This window comes from Canis aureus, chromosome 16 (genome assembly GCF_053574225.1).
Source record: "Canis aureus isolate CA01 chromosome 16, VMU_Caureus_v.1.0, whole genome shotgun sequence".
NCBI lineage: Eukaryota > Metazoa > Chordata > Mammalia > Carnivora > Canidae > Canis > Canis aureus.
In genome coordinates, this window is record NC_135626.1 from 2615892 (window position 1) to 2632101 (window position 16210).

Below are 16210 nucleotides of genomic sequence, written 5' to 3' on the forward strand. Positions count from 1 at the left end.
CACGTCAGGGGGCTCCCCTTTCCCCCTTGGCACCTGGACACCCCCTCAGCCCCCCTGCCCCAGGATGGAGGTGATTCGAGAAGCAAGCACACGTGTCCTCCCCCTTGCGGGCCCTTCCTCTTCCTGGCGTCTGAGAGGCCTCCATGGGGACACTGGGGGCATCAGGATAGCGCAGTGCTCATCGGGAGAGGGTACTTAGGGAACAGGTTTGGGACCTCTTCCCTTCCCAGCGCGGTGCTGCAGGAGGGGCAGGGAGCCCGGAGCCCTCCTTCCTTGGTGCACCCCCTCCGTCTGCCCCCCAGGCCCAGCCTCCCGGGTGTGCCCCTCTCAGCGCCCCTCCCCCGATGCCCTGCGGGCCGCAAGGACTTCCAAACCTGGTGAGAAGCAAGCGCCATCCTTCAGGCTCTGCCCCCAGCGGGACAGCTGATGGGGGCCTGTGGGCAGTGGAGCCAGGCTGGGGCTCCCCCGGGGCCTGCTCAGAGAGGGCTGAGCCTCCGGAGCTCAGCCTAGCCCGGGGGAGCAGAGGGGCCCTGGCCACTGCCCGCCTGTGTCCGCCCAGGACCCGGTCTTGGAGCCCAGCGGCCCGGCCTCATACCCGGGGACCTCCCTGTGGGCGCGAGACAGGCCGGTCCGTGCGGCTCCCGCTGGGCGGGGCTCCGGGCTAAAGCCCTGCCTCGGGGACTCCTCTAACCCGGGCACAGGGGAACCCCCGTCCCTCCGAGCAGCCGCAGAGGCTGCGGATGCCGGCCGGGCCCCTCCCCCACCGCGCCATGGGGAGCCCCGAGTCCGTAGGGCCCCGGCTCCCAGCCTGGGCTCCCGCTTCGGCCGAGCAGGCGGGGGGCGCCCCCTCCAGGCCAGCGCGCGGTGGACCCTCCGCGGGCCCGACGGAGCCCCGCCCCGCCCCGCCCCCACCCACGGCGCGCCCCGCCCCCGCCCCGCCCGCGCCCCGCCCCGCCCCCACCCCCGCCGCGCTCCAGTGACGGCGCCTTTGTCTGCGCTGAACGCGCGCGTTGCTAAGGCCGCTCGTAGCAACGGAGCCGCTTCCACCTCGGCCCGCGGCTGCCCCCCCCCAGGCCCCCCCCAGGCCCCCCCAGGCCCCCCCAGGCCCCCGCCCCGCCCAGGCCCCGCGTCCCTCCCTCCCAAGGCGGTGCCGCCCTCCCTGGGAGCCCGGGAAGTCCGCGGGGCGCCCCCCGCTGTTCCTGGAGGGAGACAGTGGGACGGGGGAGCCGGCCTAGGGCCCCGGGCCACAGCCCCCACCCCCAGGGCTCCCCAGCTTCAGCTCCAGTCCCTTCCAGGGCCCCCACCAGGACTCTGCTGGCTCAGCCCGACACCTTCCTCCCAGGTTTCTAGCGAGCGCTTGTGGACTTCATGCTTCATGAAGGGCCCCCTGAGGGACAGCACGACCCCGTAGGACCACCTGCTGCGTCTGCCAGCCACCTCTGCCTACTTCCAGTGGGACCCCTGCCTTGGAACTGTGCTAGCCCTGCTGTGCCCCACAGCTCAGCACCCCCTAACTTTCCAAGATTGTCCCCCACACCTCCACCCCTGGCCCTTCCTGGCTGCCTTGAAATTCTGACAGCCCTGCGGTGGCTCTCCTAATAAGTGGTACCACTGTGACCTGTTCCTTCCTGGGGGTCACCCCAGCCTGGGGAGGGGGACGGGAGGCCAGGCTCCCTGGGAGGAGGGTGGGACAAGAGAAGCTGCCCCTTAGTCTCTGGGAATCAAGACAGCCCTAGTTTCATCAACAGGGTTGGTGCAGCCAACACTTAATGAGCACCTACTGTGTACCTGGCTGGTACTGAGTCCTTGACTCTTAGAGCTGTGGGTCCTCACCTCAGCTCCATGACTATTGTCACCCCCATTATACAGAGGAAGAAGCTGAGGCTCAGAGATATTCTCCCCCACTGGTGCGGTGAGGGGAAGTCCCCCAGACAAGACTGCTCAGAGAAGGCACCAGGGTAGGTGGGCCTGGCTCCAGGTATGATGGGTCATGCTGCGGGGAGACCCCAACTCAGACTCTGGCTATGGGACAGGGTGCTGCCTGCCACCACTGATTCTAGGGGCTAGGGGCAAGACTCCTGAGTCCAGGTCCCTTCTTAGGGAGAGTTGGCTTCAGGGCCGAGGTGATCGGTGGTGATGACATGTTAGAGGCTGGCACCAGGGTGGGCCTTGAGGTGGAAGCCAGGTGAAGGATGGGCCCAGGGGCCGCTACCACTGTCCTGCCGACCTCATCCTAGCTCAGATGCTGCAGGGGCCAGAGGATGTGAGCATCAGAGCAGCCTCCCTGGAGGAGGCTCACTTGAGTGGAGGTGGGGCGGGGCTGCATGGGAAGCCTGGAGATGGAGCAAGGCACAAGCTGCACCAAGTTCTCTCTGGGACCTCATGTATTGCTTCCACTCTCCGGAAGTGGCCGATCCATCATGCAAGGACAGGGGTCCGGGTATTTCATTCCAGGGGTGGGAGCTGTCGAACCTTCTGAAGCCCATGGGGGACATCAGGCCAATCCCACAGGTGACAAGAGGGGTCAATGCAGTCTTGTGTGGTGGTCGCTGGGCCTCGCACACAGTAAGAATGTCAGCTGTCTTCAGAGAAGGATGTATAGGGGACTGGGGGTGGGAGGTGGCGCACAGAACCTGCCCTGTAGACAGGGGGGTGAGGCCTCCAAGACCCCCGGCAGAGTCGGGAAACAGCGGGTTTGGGGGGTGGAGGAGGCAGCAACGGTCCGTCTGCTCTGGGAAGACATAGCGGTGCGGCAGGAAGGAGCAGCAGGCGGTGGATCACCAGATCACCGATCACTGGATCACTGCCACGGTTCCAGAGAACAAGGCACTCAGCCCGGCTGCCTGCTGCTGCGCAGCAACACTGGGAGGCACGAAGCTGGCCCTGAATGGGACAGGCACTTGGTCTCGGCGGCCTCTGACTCCTTCCGCTCGCCTCCGCCCCGGGGAGTTCCTGCCTCCCCACCGACTAACCCTAGGGACTGCAGACTGGCAGGAGGGCGGGAGGGCGGGAGGAGGCATCTCTAGGGCGCCCTCCCCAGGAGTCCTTTCCAGCCCCCCCCCCCCCCCGCCCCATGCCCTTCCTCCCCACCACCGACTCGCTTTACTCCCAGCCCAAATAACTTGGCTCAGGTCCCCAGACACCTGCCCACAGGCTCCCAACGATTGTCTTAGCTGGGGAAGCCCTGGGCATCCTTCAAAACCCAGTTTGGATGACACCTCTGCTGAGAGGACTTCCTGTCGCCCCAGGGACAGAATCCATCACTTCCTCATCTTATCTGGCTCTTACCTGAGGCTCACACAAGACGACGACCTGACCGACCTGACCGAGAGAGTCCTACGAGACTGGACGCTCCCCAGAGGCAGGAACCAGAGCATCTACTTCACTTCTGAAGGTGCCAGGAGGGAAAGGGACACTTTGCTTTCCATAAAAGCTACTGCCCGGCTGTGTGCCTAGGGATACTTCTCCCCGGGGGGGGGGGGGGGGGGGGCATCTTTTTTCTAATGTGCATAAAGGCCTGAGTGGACCAGGCCTGGCCCCAGGGGTGAGCTAGTCGGGCGGGTGGGGACACGGAGGTTGGCATGCCGCTTCTCAGCGTGTGACCTTGGACGGGCCACTTCACCTCTCTGGACCTCGGTTTCCTCATCTGTAACCTGGAGCTGCCAACTACCGAAGCAGTTGGGAAGCAGATGGGACAAAATGAGACCAAGCCGGCGAAGGGCCGAGAAGCCGCGCTCCAGAAATCGGCCGTGCTCGCTGCTGCCACCCGGCGGAGGGAGGCGGGAGAACCGGCGAGCGGGCGGCCCGGGCCGTCAGGAGGAGGGAAGCGCCGAGGCTCCGAGGCCAGCACGACCCAGGTTGGAATCTGCCCCTGCAGGCCACTGGCTGCCAAGTGTCTCTCCCGGATTAGAACCCCGACCTGACAGGGCTGTTGTCGGGACAGGAACGTGACGCGTGGCGCACAGGAGGTGCTCATACAGCGACTGTCCCTTCGGCCCAAGACCGACACGCATGGCCAGGGGGGACTCAGGCTGAGGCCCAGGAAGACCGCATCTCCCAGGCCTCCTGGGTATGGCGAGGTCCCAGGGATGGTGTGGGACCCAAGAGCTCCCCATCAGGACCTGGTGTAGCCCCACTCTGGCCCCAAGTGTTGAGCCAAAACTTATCCGTTGCCTCCATCCCAATCACAGCATTTCCCCACCCTAGACACCGCCCCCCCCCCCCCCCCCACCGCGGCCCAAACCCATCTTGGAGTTTCTGCCTTGGCCCCAGAATGTACATAGGCAAAGGTAGCTGGAAACTAATTGCAAAATTTATTCTAGGGCTGCAGGGGCTGGGAGATTCTTAAGGGCACTTCTCATTTTGGGGTCATGGGCCTCTGGCCTTGGCAGGGGCACACACTTCAGAGGGCAGGGGTGGGGACCGAGACAGGGTGCTGGAAGGCAAGGAGGCATGGATGCCCAGTCACCTCCAACTGGACAGGCTCAGCACAAGCTGTAATGGCAACGTGAAAGCAGGAGAGACAGGAACGCCCAGGCCAGGGAGAAAGGACAGCCAAGGCCCCTCCCTAGTGCCTGGGCCTGGAACGTGTTTTTCAGGACACGGGGCAGAGGAGACCAGGGAGCTGAAACCCAGCTTCCAAGCTTTGCAGCCAGGAACCCAAGGGGACCGGGCTAATGAGGGAGGGGCCTCTCAGCAATCTCCCCCATCTGGAGACCCCATACACCCTCCTCAAGGTCACCCATACTCCCACACACAGAGACTCTCAGACCAGCAGGGCACCCTGCTATTCCTTTAAGGAGGGGTAATCAACAACTCTTCTCTGGATTGAAACAATGTCCAGCACCACCCTTGGGGTACTTGGCATGCAGGTGTTTGGTGAGAAACCATGGGCTGTACCTGGTGCTAAGCCCCAAGTCCCAGCCTCAATCCTCAAATCCATCCCCTGCCCCTCCCCCCACATATACACCTTTCAGAAAGTATCTAGATTACTAGATTAAAAAACAAACCCCACAAACCCACAAACCTCTTGACTACAGCCTTGCAGATACTACCAGCCTGGGCTGGCCGACTGTGGGTGCGGCTAGAATGTTCTAGCTCCCTGGTGGGAGAGGGATAGAAAGCTGATTGCAGTGAGATTCTTTTCAGATAGCATGTCAGAGTTCTCCCCTGCACAAGTCAGATGGGGTAGAAGGGCTGGGGGAGGTCTTTGTCCTAACCCTCCCCCCAGTGTCCTCTGGGACCCACAGTGCATGATCAATTTTGCAAACTCAGTTACCCCTAGTTAACAAAACAGAGGGCTTCCCTCCTGGTCTCTGGGAGGGGGTTCCGGAGACCCCCTCTCCTCCCCCAGTTGATGCCCGCTCAGCCTCTCTGCTTCTGTTTCCCGGAGAGGGGAGAGACAACTTCTGACCTGAGGGACATTGAGGCCCACCAGGGAATCCCGAACCTCCTCCCTGGATATGTGCTCCAGACTCCAGGACAGACAGCTGGGTGCAAGGGGAGGGGGAGGGGATGGTTAGCAGCCGCCTTCTTGGGGCACTCTGAGTAGCAAGCAAGTGCCAGTGGGGCCACCCTCCCTCAGCCAGGCCCTGTCCACCCTCACCCACCTTCCCAAACACAGGGCTTCAGACAGCTCAGGGGCAGGGGCTTACAGGGTGGGGCTCCTGGATCGGCATAATAAAATCAAACATCTGGAGGGCCTTGGGGGTGGCTGCAACCCCCACCCTGGCCCCGGTCCCGGCCCCACCCAGCCCAGGCTCAAGTCTGCTTGGCTTGCAGCATCTCGATGAGCAGGTTGTTGCGGGGCATCTCGTTGCCCAGATGCTTGTGGTACAGGTATTCCTTGGCCTGCATGCTCAGTGCCCGCACCTCCACCAGGCACAGCAGCAGCTGCTGGAACTTGTCCCCGCAATGCGGGTAGTGGCACAGGGTGTAATCAAGCAAGGCGGCATTGGCCTTCTCCTGAGCATCTTTTACCAGGCTGTGGTTATTCAGGAACTTCACGTCTGCAAAGGGAGGAGCTCTGTCACGATCCCCAGCCCATCACACCATCAGTGGTCACTGGCAACGCCAACGTCCCTATAAGCACCGAAGATAGGGGCGGGGCGCTGCCAATGTCAACAACACAACCAGTCCTCCCACCGCCACCATAGCACCATCACCATGGCTGAGGAACACTGCCAGCAGCATCAATCACCGAGATTGACAGCCCCGTGTCCCTCCCAAATGTGGCTACTTCCACCACCATCAACCAAACCACAATCACATGTCACCATCATTACTGCCACTATCACCATCACACTGGTCACAATGAGTAACTCCATCGTCTCCAAAACCATGCCAACCTCACCACGTATGTCCCTGGGCATGTGATTCAGCTTCTCAATTTCCTGCAAAATGGTGACAATGGTGACGTGGTTTATTACCTTTGCAGGTCTGTTCAGATCACCGGATGTAAGTCACCAGACTGTCGGGAGAATTCAGAGACTTGGCAGGTGGAAAGTGCTCAGAGAACAGTGTCTGGCACATAAGAAGACCAGTGTGTCACCATTATTACCCCTACTCTCAACACTCAGGTCTTGATCTCATGGTCATGAGTTCAAGCCCCACACTGAGCTCCATGCTGGGCATGGAACCTACTTAAAAAAACAAAAACAAAAAACTTGTCCTGTTGCCGTCATCCCCGTGGCGGTCAGCAGCAGCACCATCACCAGACGAGGCCCACTGTGATTACAAAGGTCCTATGTCCCAACTGCCAGGCACAGGCGCTGGTGACCCTATTCTAGAGACCGACAGGCACTCCTTTGGTCTACCCTGCAACCAATCAAGAGCCTTCCAGTACCCCAAAGAGATTGTCCCCTGGAGCCATGGGGCACACAGATGTTCACTGCAGCACCATTTATGGAGGTGTACCCCAGGGAGTCCCAGGCGGTGGACACAAGTAATGGAGCAGACATGACACAGAGCAGATGGACAGATCTTTAAAAGCATAGAGCAAAGTGGAAAAAAAAAAAAAACAAACAGAAAAGGAAGAGCCAGGATGAGATCTACAAGGCAAAGCCGTCTACATAAATTAAAACTGCTGGCACAGAAGCATGCGTGTTATGTAAGAACAGGGACAAACAAGGAATCCAAGTTAAACCTTCATGTTTGAAAGTGAAGTTAAAATGGTGGCCTGTGGGAGGGACAGGAGGGCAGGCAGCTCTGCGTGGACCAGTGGTCAACTGTGCCAGGGACAGAGGAGTATAACCAAGGCCTCCTGCATACCCAGTGGTGGTCCAGTGAACACGCCAAAAATAAAACATCTGTGGGGTGAGGCTGATTGGGGTTCAAATCCCAGTCCCACCATTTAGGGGCAGTGGCTTTGTGCTCTGTCCCCTCCTGAGCTGCAAGGCGCTCTTCCTCTATGAAAGGGGCGTGCCACCTTGCAGGGGTAAGAGCTTGGGTGCCGGCACTCGCACCCAGGGGCGCCTAGAAAGGGTCCATTTCTTGTCACTCTAGTCCTCATTGCTGCTTGGCAGGTCTCCCTCAGCTCCTGGGCAGCACCTCTAGCTGGTGCCCAGCACAGCGGCCGAGGTTCGACAGGAATCCACAGAATTGGTACCCCATCCCCAAATCCAGCCTGGCTGGCCTGCGATACAACACCCAGGGGTTGGAAAGTGGTCATCCATCCACTTCCTCTCTGCCCCCATCCCCACCAGCCAGCCCTGTGGCTGCGGGGGAGTCTGGAGCCTAGCATGTGCAGTCCTTGGCCCTTCTAATCCCTCTTAACACCCCCTGCGCCAGGAGGGCTTGATGCTCCTGGCAACCCTGATCCCCAGCCGCCCCCAGTGCGCCTGCTGAGGCCTGTGTTGTCCAAAGTTGGATTTAGGGAAACCCGAGCTGGTCCCAAGGCGTATGGCAGGATCTGGCCCCAGTCCTCCACACAGCATCCCCCTCGCAGGCCCCCTCAACCTCCCTTCAATAAGGGAGTCAGGGTTATTTTTTTCCTCACCTCCCCAAGATCATCATTTGCCCATAAGACACCTTCATGCCAATTAAAAAGAAGTTCCCCTTTGTCCACAGAGAGAGTATGGCAAGAGGCATTCAAGCTGGATTTCAGCCCCTATTCAAGCTGGATTTCAGTCCCTTGTGCAGTGAACAACCTGTTCAACGGTACATTGCAGCCTTCCTCCTTAGCCTGGACTACTCCAGACACACTCAAAGGTCATGGGGAAGGCCCCACTCTCTCCGAAGCTGAACTCCTAGGCACAGGAGGTGACTACGGGCCCCATCCCTGTCCCAACCTCTTTTCATCCCATAAGGTCCTGTCTACCTTCACCTCCCACCCCCACTTGCCCATCCCCACCTCCTCCCCCACCCACCCCAGGCTGGGCAATGCTCCTGACACTGTCTTCCAACAATTCACAGTAGGAGGCTGGGGGTCCAGAGAAGGACAGGGCTCCGCTGAGGGCCACACAGCAGTAAGGGGGCCCAGAGGAAAGAGCTGGCGGGGGAGGAGGTTGGGCTGGGATGCTGCAGTAGAGGCAGGAGTGGGAGTGTCCCGGAGCCTCGGCTTTACCAGGATTTACTGTTCTCCTCACCGCAGGGTACCAGGGACAATGGGGTGGAGTTCAGGGGGTGGGTGCGGCACAAGGACAGCTCTCAGGGCCGTGCTCTCTGCAGACGAGCCCCCCAGCGTCCCTGCGTGGTGGGCTACAGGCCTGGGAGAAGCAGCACCGAGCGGTGAGCCCCAGTGACTGTAACACAAGTGCTCCCCGTCTCCCAGGCACCCGCCGGGCACCGGGCGCTCGCTCGGCTAATGCCCACAGACACCCAAGCAGGCAGGAAAGGGCGCCCCTGAGCGCGGAGACAGTGGGGTGTGCCGAGGACACCCAACAGATGACAGAGTCTCGATTCAACCCCAGGTCTCCTGGCTCCAAAGCCCGACGGGTCAAGCTTGGACATGGATTCCGAGAGCCAGGACGTGAAAACTTCGTTTCTTCCAATCCAGGGGTCCTGCCCCAGGGCCCCCCGCTGGGAGCCTAGGTTTCTGAGGCTACTCTGGGCTTCAGACTCCTCTTCCTCCTTACCCTGGAGGAGACCACTGTCAAGTTGTGCTCCTTTTCCTGCCTACCCGCACCCCCTCTACGGGGACCGTCGTGAAGATATTGTGGGGTAACAGGTGTAACAGAGCCAACATCCCACTGCTCACCAGGCCTTTCTTCATTGGACGCAGGAGCAGGGGGTCATACAAACCCGGCGGTTCTCCCTTCAAATGCCAGGGGTTCGAATCCCAGCTCCACCACCAACTGGGTGATCCTGGGCAAGGCCCTTCCCCTGAGCCCTTTACTGTCATCCGCAAAACAGGGGCGAATGCATCTCCACCCTCACGGGCGCCCGAGAGCCGGACCTAATCTGCGCACCCAGCCCTGGGCCCCTGGACGCCGCAGCTCGGAGACGGGCACCGGGGAGAAAAGCCTGGAGTGCCCCCCACCCCCAGCCCGCTCAGCTCCAGCAGTCCTGGAGGGGGGAGGCGGGAGAGGGCTGGAGATGGCACCCCCGCCTCGGAGAGCAGCCTGCCAGCGCTGCGGAGCTGGGGGCCCCCAGGTTCTCAGAAAAGCCCCCTTTTCACGGTTTAATTGAATATTTGAATAATCCTTTCATTCCAGCGAGGCATAAAGAATGTTGTCCCAATAGCGGTGACTCAGGCAGGCGCCCCCGCGCACAATGGCCCCTCGAGTGGGGCTGCTATTCAGGCCGCCTTTTGTTGGCGCGGAGCAGTGGGTAAATTGCAAACGCTTAAGGGAATGCTACGGCGGCAGCCTCAATGGGAGTCAGGAAATCGAATGTTAGGTCAATCCATTAAGCTTCGATTAAGTCCTCGGCGGAACAATGCCAGCCGGGCCCATCTTCATAAACACCGCGATTGCCAGGAGAGAGGCACTAATTTTAATTAAACCTCCTTACCTGCCTCCACGCCTGCCGGAGACGGCTATTTAGACGCCAAATGGCATCCTTCTGCGGAGGCAGGCGGGAAGGAGGCGCTGAGGGGGCTGCGGGCAATGGGGTGGGGTGCAGTGGGGAGGCGGCTGTCACAGGAGATCCAGCGGCCTGGCCCAGGGAGGTGCCCCTAGGGTGATGGCCAGGGCGCCGGCGGCTGGAGGTCTAAGGGCAAGTGGCCATCCCTCTCTGGCTCCAGGTCCCTCGGGGACCTATCCCTGGGCCCTCGGGCTGGGGAACATGGGAGAGGCTCTCCCCTGCCACCTTCCAGACTCTGGGCAGCTCTTCCCCTTCATCTCGCCCAAACTTGTCCACTTCACTCCAGCCCCAGGACTCTGGGCTGCCGCCTGCCGCCTGCCGCCTGCCATCCTTCTCTCATGCTGCCGCTGGGAGGACCTTGCTAGAATGCAAATTCGATCATGTTACTCCAGTTGAAAAGCCTTCCCAAGGGAAGGGTCAAGGTCCTTGGCCTGGCATTTGAGGCCTTACAGCTCAGTCCCTGCCTGCCTACCTCCCAGCACCCGTCCACCTACTCCCTGCCCCACAACCACACCGAACTTCCAGGATTCCCCATCCCTTCGCACACCCCTTCGCTGCTGCTCGCTTTGTTTCACCTAGAACACTCCTACACGGACTGCAAGGCCCAGCTCAGCCCAGTCCTTCTCCAAGAAGCCTTCCTTGATATCTGAGGTGTGGGTGGTTTCTTTCCTTTGGCCCAACCCTGATCACACTGGACTGCTCAGGCTCCTCCTGGAACTCGGAACCTGGAACCTGGAACCTAGAACCTGGAACCTGTCCGCCAACAGCCTATTTGGCTCACCTGGCATCCTCCCCTACTGTTCTCCCAGGAGCTCAGGCAGGCCCAGGCACCGGGCCCTCTCCTCCTCCCCTCGTGGACTCAGCCTCACTAGAGTTAGTTTCTGACCTGCTGGCTGGGCGCTCCCCCACCCACCTCAGCCAGACCCACAGCCCTGTGACAAGGCACTGTGCCAGACACAGCAGCCATAGACATGGAGACTGACAGGTTCATTCATTCACTTCATTCATTCATTTGCTCACTGATCGTAATGAGGGTTAGAAGGAAAACAATACCGATGTACATTCCAAGAGGCCAGGCCCCACACTGACACCGGGGGGATTCCCTCATGAAATCCTCATAGCAAACTAAGGATTATTTTGATGATCATCTTCCAGATGGGAAAATAGAGGCTCTTGGAGATAGGGGAGGGACTTGCTCTAGGACACACAGTCCAGATTTAGAATCCAGGTGGTCCATCCCTAGTCCGCATTCCTGACTACTGTTCCGCCCTGCCTCGCAGGTGTACACACATGCATACATACATGCTCACTCTCCCTCCTGCATCCCACCCTCCAGCCTATGCCAGCCAAGCACTGGAGATAGCCCCTGCCTCAGGCCCCCAGCTGCCCACTCTGGAGAACATAATGAAGACTAGTGAGAAGGAGGGGCCGGCACTCAGGCTTTTGAGCGTGGCCACTCACCCTGGCCAGACCGGGAGAAGAGGGCCGGGCTCTGCTTTGCCGTCCTTACACTCCATACAAGGAGGAGCCCTGGATTTATGGCCTGGTGAGGACCAGAGGTGTGCTGACCCTGGCAGTCCCCAGCACCCGGGACCCTGTTGGGAAGAGAGGCGGGGGCTGCAGGGGTATGCCTCGGGCCCTAGGGGGGTCTGGAAAGCCAAGACCTGGCACCCGCTTCACAGGGAGGCCTGGCCAAGAAGACTGGTGGCTGGCAGCCCACCATCCACCCACCCCTCCTCTAGACCTCCTGAAGGCCTCTTGATGGTGGTCGGGTCAAGAACTATTGCTTCACACATCACCCAGACCACCACAGACACCACACTCCTAATTCTATACGCGCTCCAAATCTCTCCTATCTCCAAATCTCCTCTAACTCTCCGATTACAGATCCTTTATACAACACGATGTGTAAGAAGCCGCCAGCCCATGAGAGTTCATAGCCTGCACGTGTGTGAAAACAAAGGCACCGACGCAAAGGCACAAAGATTCACAGAACTCCTGGAGTCTCCACACCCCAAACCGCACACAACCACTGGTCAAAGCCAGTTCCCAGAGCTTGCAGCTCACAAAGACCAGGGGAGCCACCAGAGGCCAGAAGGAACGGCATCTCCCCCAGCTGCAGCCAGCCTGGCCCGGGCCCCCGAGGCCCCTCCACAGGCTCCAGGCCACCGCTCCTAACTGGCTGCCCTGGATTCTGCCCCCGCCCCGCACCATGGTTGTCCCCTACCAAGCCCTGCAGCCTTGCACAGAAGCCCTCCAGCTACCAGCCTGCGGGGCCAGAGTCAGGAGACCAGCCCCTGTGGCCATAGCCCGAGGACTGGGCTTCCCACAAACCACACTTCATCAGTTACCCCTCTCTGCCCAGCTCTCCCCACCCTTGGGCAGGCACTCCCTTGCCAGACTGGGGCTATGATGTCAGCAGCCACCAAGATGACATCTGAATCCTGCCCCCTGTTCTGACCTTCCATCCCGTCCACACTTCTGCTGGAAGATATATCCCTCCCGCAAACTCCTACTCCTCTTCCAAGACCCCATTCAAAATTCCCTCTTCCAGGAAGCCTTCCAGGCAGAGCCCTTGCTCCCCACTCTGGGTTCCCCATCTCTCTGTCCCCGCCCCTGATGAAGGCCTCTACTGGGCTGGGAGCCACCTGACAGCAGAGGCTCGTCTGTGTTCACAGCGTTGCTGGACACAGCCAGGAGGCACCGGACGTGGCTTGCTAGGTGAGGGAGGACAGGAGGCCGGCCGGGGAGAGCCCCGAGGAGGGTGGAGGCTGCGGGGTCAGGAGGGCAATGAGAGGGAGACCCCCGGCTCGGGGGCTGCCACCTCCCTGGGTTACTTTCCTCTTTAGCACTCATCACAGGATTCTAGGCCATGCGTGTCGGTAATCATTTCATCCATCTCTATAGCCGACTAATGACATCATGCTTGTCTTTCTCCTGAGAGAAGGTCAGCTCCATGACAATCCAGGTGTGGGACTTATCCTGTTTGCCTTGTGTCTCTAGGGCCTTGCAGAGCACAGATGCTCAGTAAGAGGTTGTAGAGTGAATACATGAGTGAGTGAACAAATGAATGGGTAAAGGTTCTGGGCCCCCCCCCCCACCATCTCCTCAAGCAGGGAACCGGGAAAACAGGGCCCCCAGGATAGGAGCCAGGGAACAGAGAGCCTGAAACCCCACAGGTGTCTGTCTAGAGGTGGCCTGGGCGCTCTTTTAGGGCTTCCAGCCAGGAATTGACCAAATTATCAGGAGTCCTTGTCCCACAAAGGGCAAATCTTAGGCACTGTCTTGGTCGTCTGTACTCCCAAACCGAGAAACTGAGGCCCCGAGAGGAAACAGCTTCCATTTGAAGAGCCAGGCCTGGGCCAGGTCCCTTTAGACCCTTACTCATCGTAGGAGGGGTCCCTGCGCCACCAAAGCCCCCACCCTAGGGCAGAACCTCACGTCAGCCTCTGGGTGCCGGGCCCGCCACCCACCTTGCCCCCTCGCCGCCCCAGGCCGGGCCAGGCCCACTCACCGAGGCTGAAGAGGATGAGGAATTTGAGGCAGACAAACTCCTGGCGGTCCAGCTGCAGGGCGTGCAGCTGCAGCACCAGCTCCTGCGCCCGCAGGACCAGGCTGTGCAGCAGGGAGCCCGCCTGGGCCGCCACCGTGCTCATCTCCACCTGCACAGGCGGATGTCAGGGTCAGGGAGCACCCAGCAGAGGGCCCGGAGTGGGGGGGTCAGGGGCTGGGGGTTGGGGTGCCCATCCTTGGAGCTGCGCCAGATGGGGGCAGCATCTCCTCACACCCCAGAAACCCTCCAAACCCCACAGCATGGGCCCCACATGCTCAGAGCTCCTTATGCTCGGTGGTACAAGTGGCTTTTGCGTTTTGTGTGGTACAGGGAGCAAACACCACGTCATGCTGGGTGTTGTGGAGCAGGGTCGGGGCAGGTGTGCCTGGACATACATGGACACAGCCACATGACTGCCCAGGTCCCCACACACCCACACGTGGACACTCAGACTGAGGATGCGGTCACACCTCGGCTCACATTCACACACACTCATAGGGCAGTCCACCCATTTCATAACGTGAACGCACGTACACACACGCCCTCATATGGTCATATCACAAGGTAATGGGACAGGCACCCATGTATGAGTTCCCACACAAGGTGGCAGGGAGATCTCACCACCACACACTTACAATGTGTGGAGATATCTGTACAATAAAATACAGGTATGCACATGCACACACACACACACACACACACACACACACAGGACATCCCCATGGTCTCGGAGACTCCAGCCTGCGTGATGACATAGGCCAATACCAACACGCTTTCATACCTCAGGCTCTCCTATCTGCATTCACAGGTGGTCTCCAAGTCACACCCTGGAGACCAGCAGTCCCCTGCCCTGGATGTCCTGAGACCCCCAAGATAAGAACTGAGCATGAGGACCAAGGGCCCGGGTTGGAGACGGGATGGGGAGCAGGGCCTCGGCCTCCAACCTCCACCCCCACAGGGCCTGCCAACCACTCTTCCTCGTGACTCCCCCTTGGGAGCGATGCTCCTTCCACCAGCCTCGACCCTGGCATCAGCCTCTTCTTTTTCTCCCTCCTCCCCTCCATGTCTCCCACACCTCCTCCCACCAGTTGGGGGTCCTTCTCCCAGGTTCCCAGCATTCCACCGTGGCCTTGACTTCTTCACCCCCCATTTTGCCCCCATGGTGTGCTTCCTCAAGTACAACCTGAGTGAGCCTTTCCTCACTTAAAGCTACTGTTGCTCCCTGCTTGATCCCAGGAGTTCCCAGCTCGTATCCTAGTGCCCCAAATTCCCTGCTGGGGGGTGCAAATTCCTTCACTTGCTCCTTTATTCATTCAGGATTTAGGGCCTACCTCCAGCCTTCCTTCTTACCTCACAGGGCTCCTGGCCCCCCAAATCTACATATTAGTGCCCATGTACCAGCAGCCCCTGGTGCTGTCCTAAACACCCTGTGCACCTTCACCCATGTTGTCCCCTCTGCTCTGGTGGGGTGGAACTGCCCCCCCCCTTTTACTACCTTTTACTACCTGACCAACTCCTATTTGTTCTTTCAAGACCCCCCACCTTCTTCAAGAGCCTCACTGACCCTCCCCACATCCCTAAGCTGCTTCCCAGGGGCTGGTTCCTGTCAAGGCCAGGAACTCAGCTGGTCAGAGGGAGGTCAGGCAATTGAGGAAGGGCTGAGCCAGCCCCCAATTCTGGGCTCAGAATTCTGGAAATATGCTTTAGGACAAGGCACAGGGCACAATAGGGTCTGGTCACCTCCTGCCCGGTGACCAGCAGGATGCTGCCATCCTTGCCATGTTGGATCTGGCGGTAGATGTGGTCAAACACCAGCAGCTCACTCCAGCAGTTCTGCAGCAGTGTCATCTGGTCAGCCACCTGGAGGGAAGAGGCATGTGTGGGTCCGGGATCCAGCCAGGTCCGTCCCTCTCCCAACTCACGATTCAGAGGCTCACTTGGATATGTGACCTGAGCAAGCCACTTCACCTCCTTTTTTTTTTTTTTAATTTATGATAGGCACAGAGAGAGAGAGAGAGAGGCAGAGACACAGGCAGAGGGAGAAGCAGGCTCCACGCACCGGGAGCCCGACGTGGGATTCGATCCCGGGTCTCCAGGATCGCGCCCTGGGCCAAAGGCAGGCGCCAAACCGCTGCGCCACCCAGGGATCCCACCACTTCACCTCTTGATGCCCTTTTTGCCTATCTGCCTACTTTGTCAAAGTGTAGCAGAGATCAAGTAAATAAATAGATAGATAGAAAGAAAAGATCCAGTGGAAGTGCTCAGAACTCAGCCAGGCTTGGCTTCGGGCCCTCGCTCTCCTCCGACAAGCTGTGTGACCTGAAGCAATTTCTAAAGCCTTCTGAGCCTCGGTTTTCTCCTCTGTGAAGGGGGCAAAGCATCAGAAGGGGGTTTGGCACATACTGAGCACTTGATAAATATTAGTGGATAATGTTCATGGAAGTAGTTTGTGAAGAACTCCTTTAAATGTGAGGGAAGAGGGATCCCTGGGTGGCGCAGCGGTTTGGCGCCTGCCTTTGGCCCAGGGCGCGATCCTGGAGACCCGGGATCGAATCCCACGTCGGGCTCCCGGTGCGTGGAGCCTGCTTCTCCCTCTGCCTGTGTCTCTGCCTCTCTCTCTCTCTCTGTAACTAT

The 16210-nt window shown here is 59.7% G+C and overlaps 2 protein-coding genes across 22 annotated transcripts in view; one reads left to right on the top strand and one right to left on the bottom strand.

Annotated features, from left to right (window-relative positions):
- Nucleotides 1-9: 9 nt before the first annotated feature.
- LOC144285497 (uncharacterized) lies at nucleotides 10-13698 on the top strand. Of its 19 annotated transcripts, XR_013353749.1 has the most exons (12): nucleotides 10-377; nucleotides 1343-1605; nucleotides 1870-1958; nucleotides 2740-2869; nucleotides 3249-3394; nucleotides 3660-3857; nucleotides 3944-4069; nucleotides 6437-7314; nucleotides 8068-8259; nucleotides 8910-11008; nucleotides 11360-11569; nucleotides 11911-13691. XR_013353749.1 is itself a non-coding variant. In XM_077850629.1 (6 exons), exons 1-6 carry the CDS (start codon nucleotides 1843-1845, stop codon nucleotides 6458-6460), a joined length of 642 nt encoding a protein of 213 aa, XP_077706755.1. In that variant the 5' UTR covers nucleotides 1618-1842; the 3' UTR covers nucleotides 6461-7096. The 19 variants fall into 19 exon arrangements, 3 of the variants coding, with proteins under 3 accessions (XP_077706755.1, XP_077706756.1, XP_077706757.1); XR_013353745.1 differs by lacking the exon at nucleotides 10-377 and having other exon boundaries at nucleotides 1108-1605; nucleotides 11360-11582; nucleotides 11911-13698; XR_013353743.1 differs by lacking the exon at nucleotides 10-377 and having other exon boundaries at nucleotides 1108-1605; nucleotides 11911-13697.
- Nucleotides 4291-16210, bottom strand: part of NR5A1 (nuclear receptor subfamily 5 group A member 1) — a 24892-nt gene continuing 12972 nt past the window's right edge. For all 3 annotated transcript variants that reach the window (XM_077850626.1, XM_077850625.1, XM_077850627.1), the window contains exons 5-7: nucleotides 15317-15436; nucleotides 13538-13685; nucleotides 4291-6008 (exon numbers count right to left, since the gene is read on the bottom strand). In XM_077850626.1, the coding sequence (XP_077706752.1) occupies nucleotides 5761-6008; nucleotides 13538-13685; nucleotides 15317-15436 (516 nt within the window). In that variant the 3' untranslated portion in view covers nucleotides 4291-5760. The remainder of the gene's footprint in view (nucleotides 6009-13537; nucleotides 13686-15316; nucleotides 15437-16210) is intronic.

What these genes read in the sequence shown, in the direction of transcription:
- LOC144285497 (XM_077850629.1), top strand. Translation starts at nt 1,843, where the DNA reads ATGACTATTGTCACCCCCATTATACAGAGGAAGAAGCTGAGGCTCAGA. An exon ending in CTGCGCAGCAACACTGGGAG is followed by an intron (nt 2,870 to 3,248) that starts GCACGAAGCTGG and finishes CTGTCGCCCCAG; the next exon opens with GGACAGAATCCATCACTTCC. An exon ending in GCATCTCCCAGGCCTCCTGG is followed by an intron (nt 4,070 to 6,436) that starts GTATGGCGAGGT and finishes TTACCTTTGCAG; the next exon opens with GTCTGTTCAGATCACCGGAT.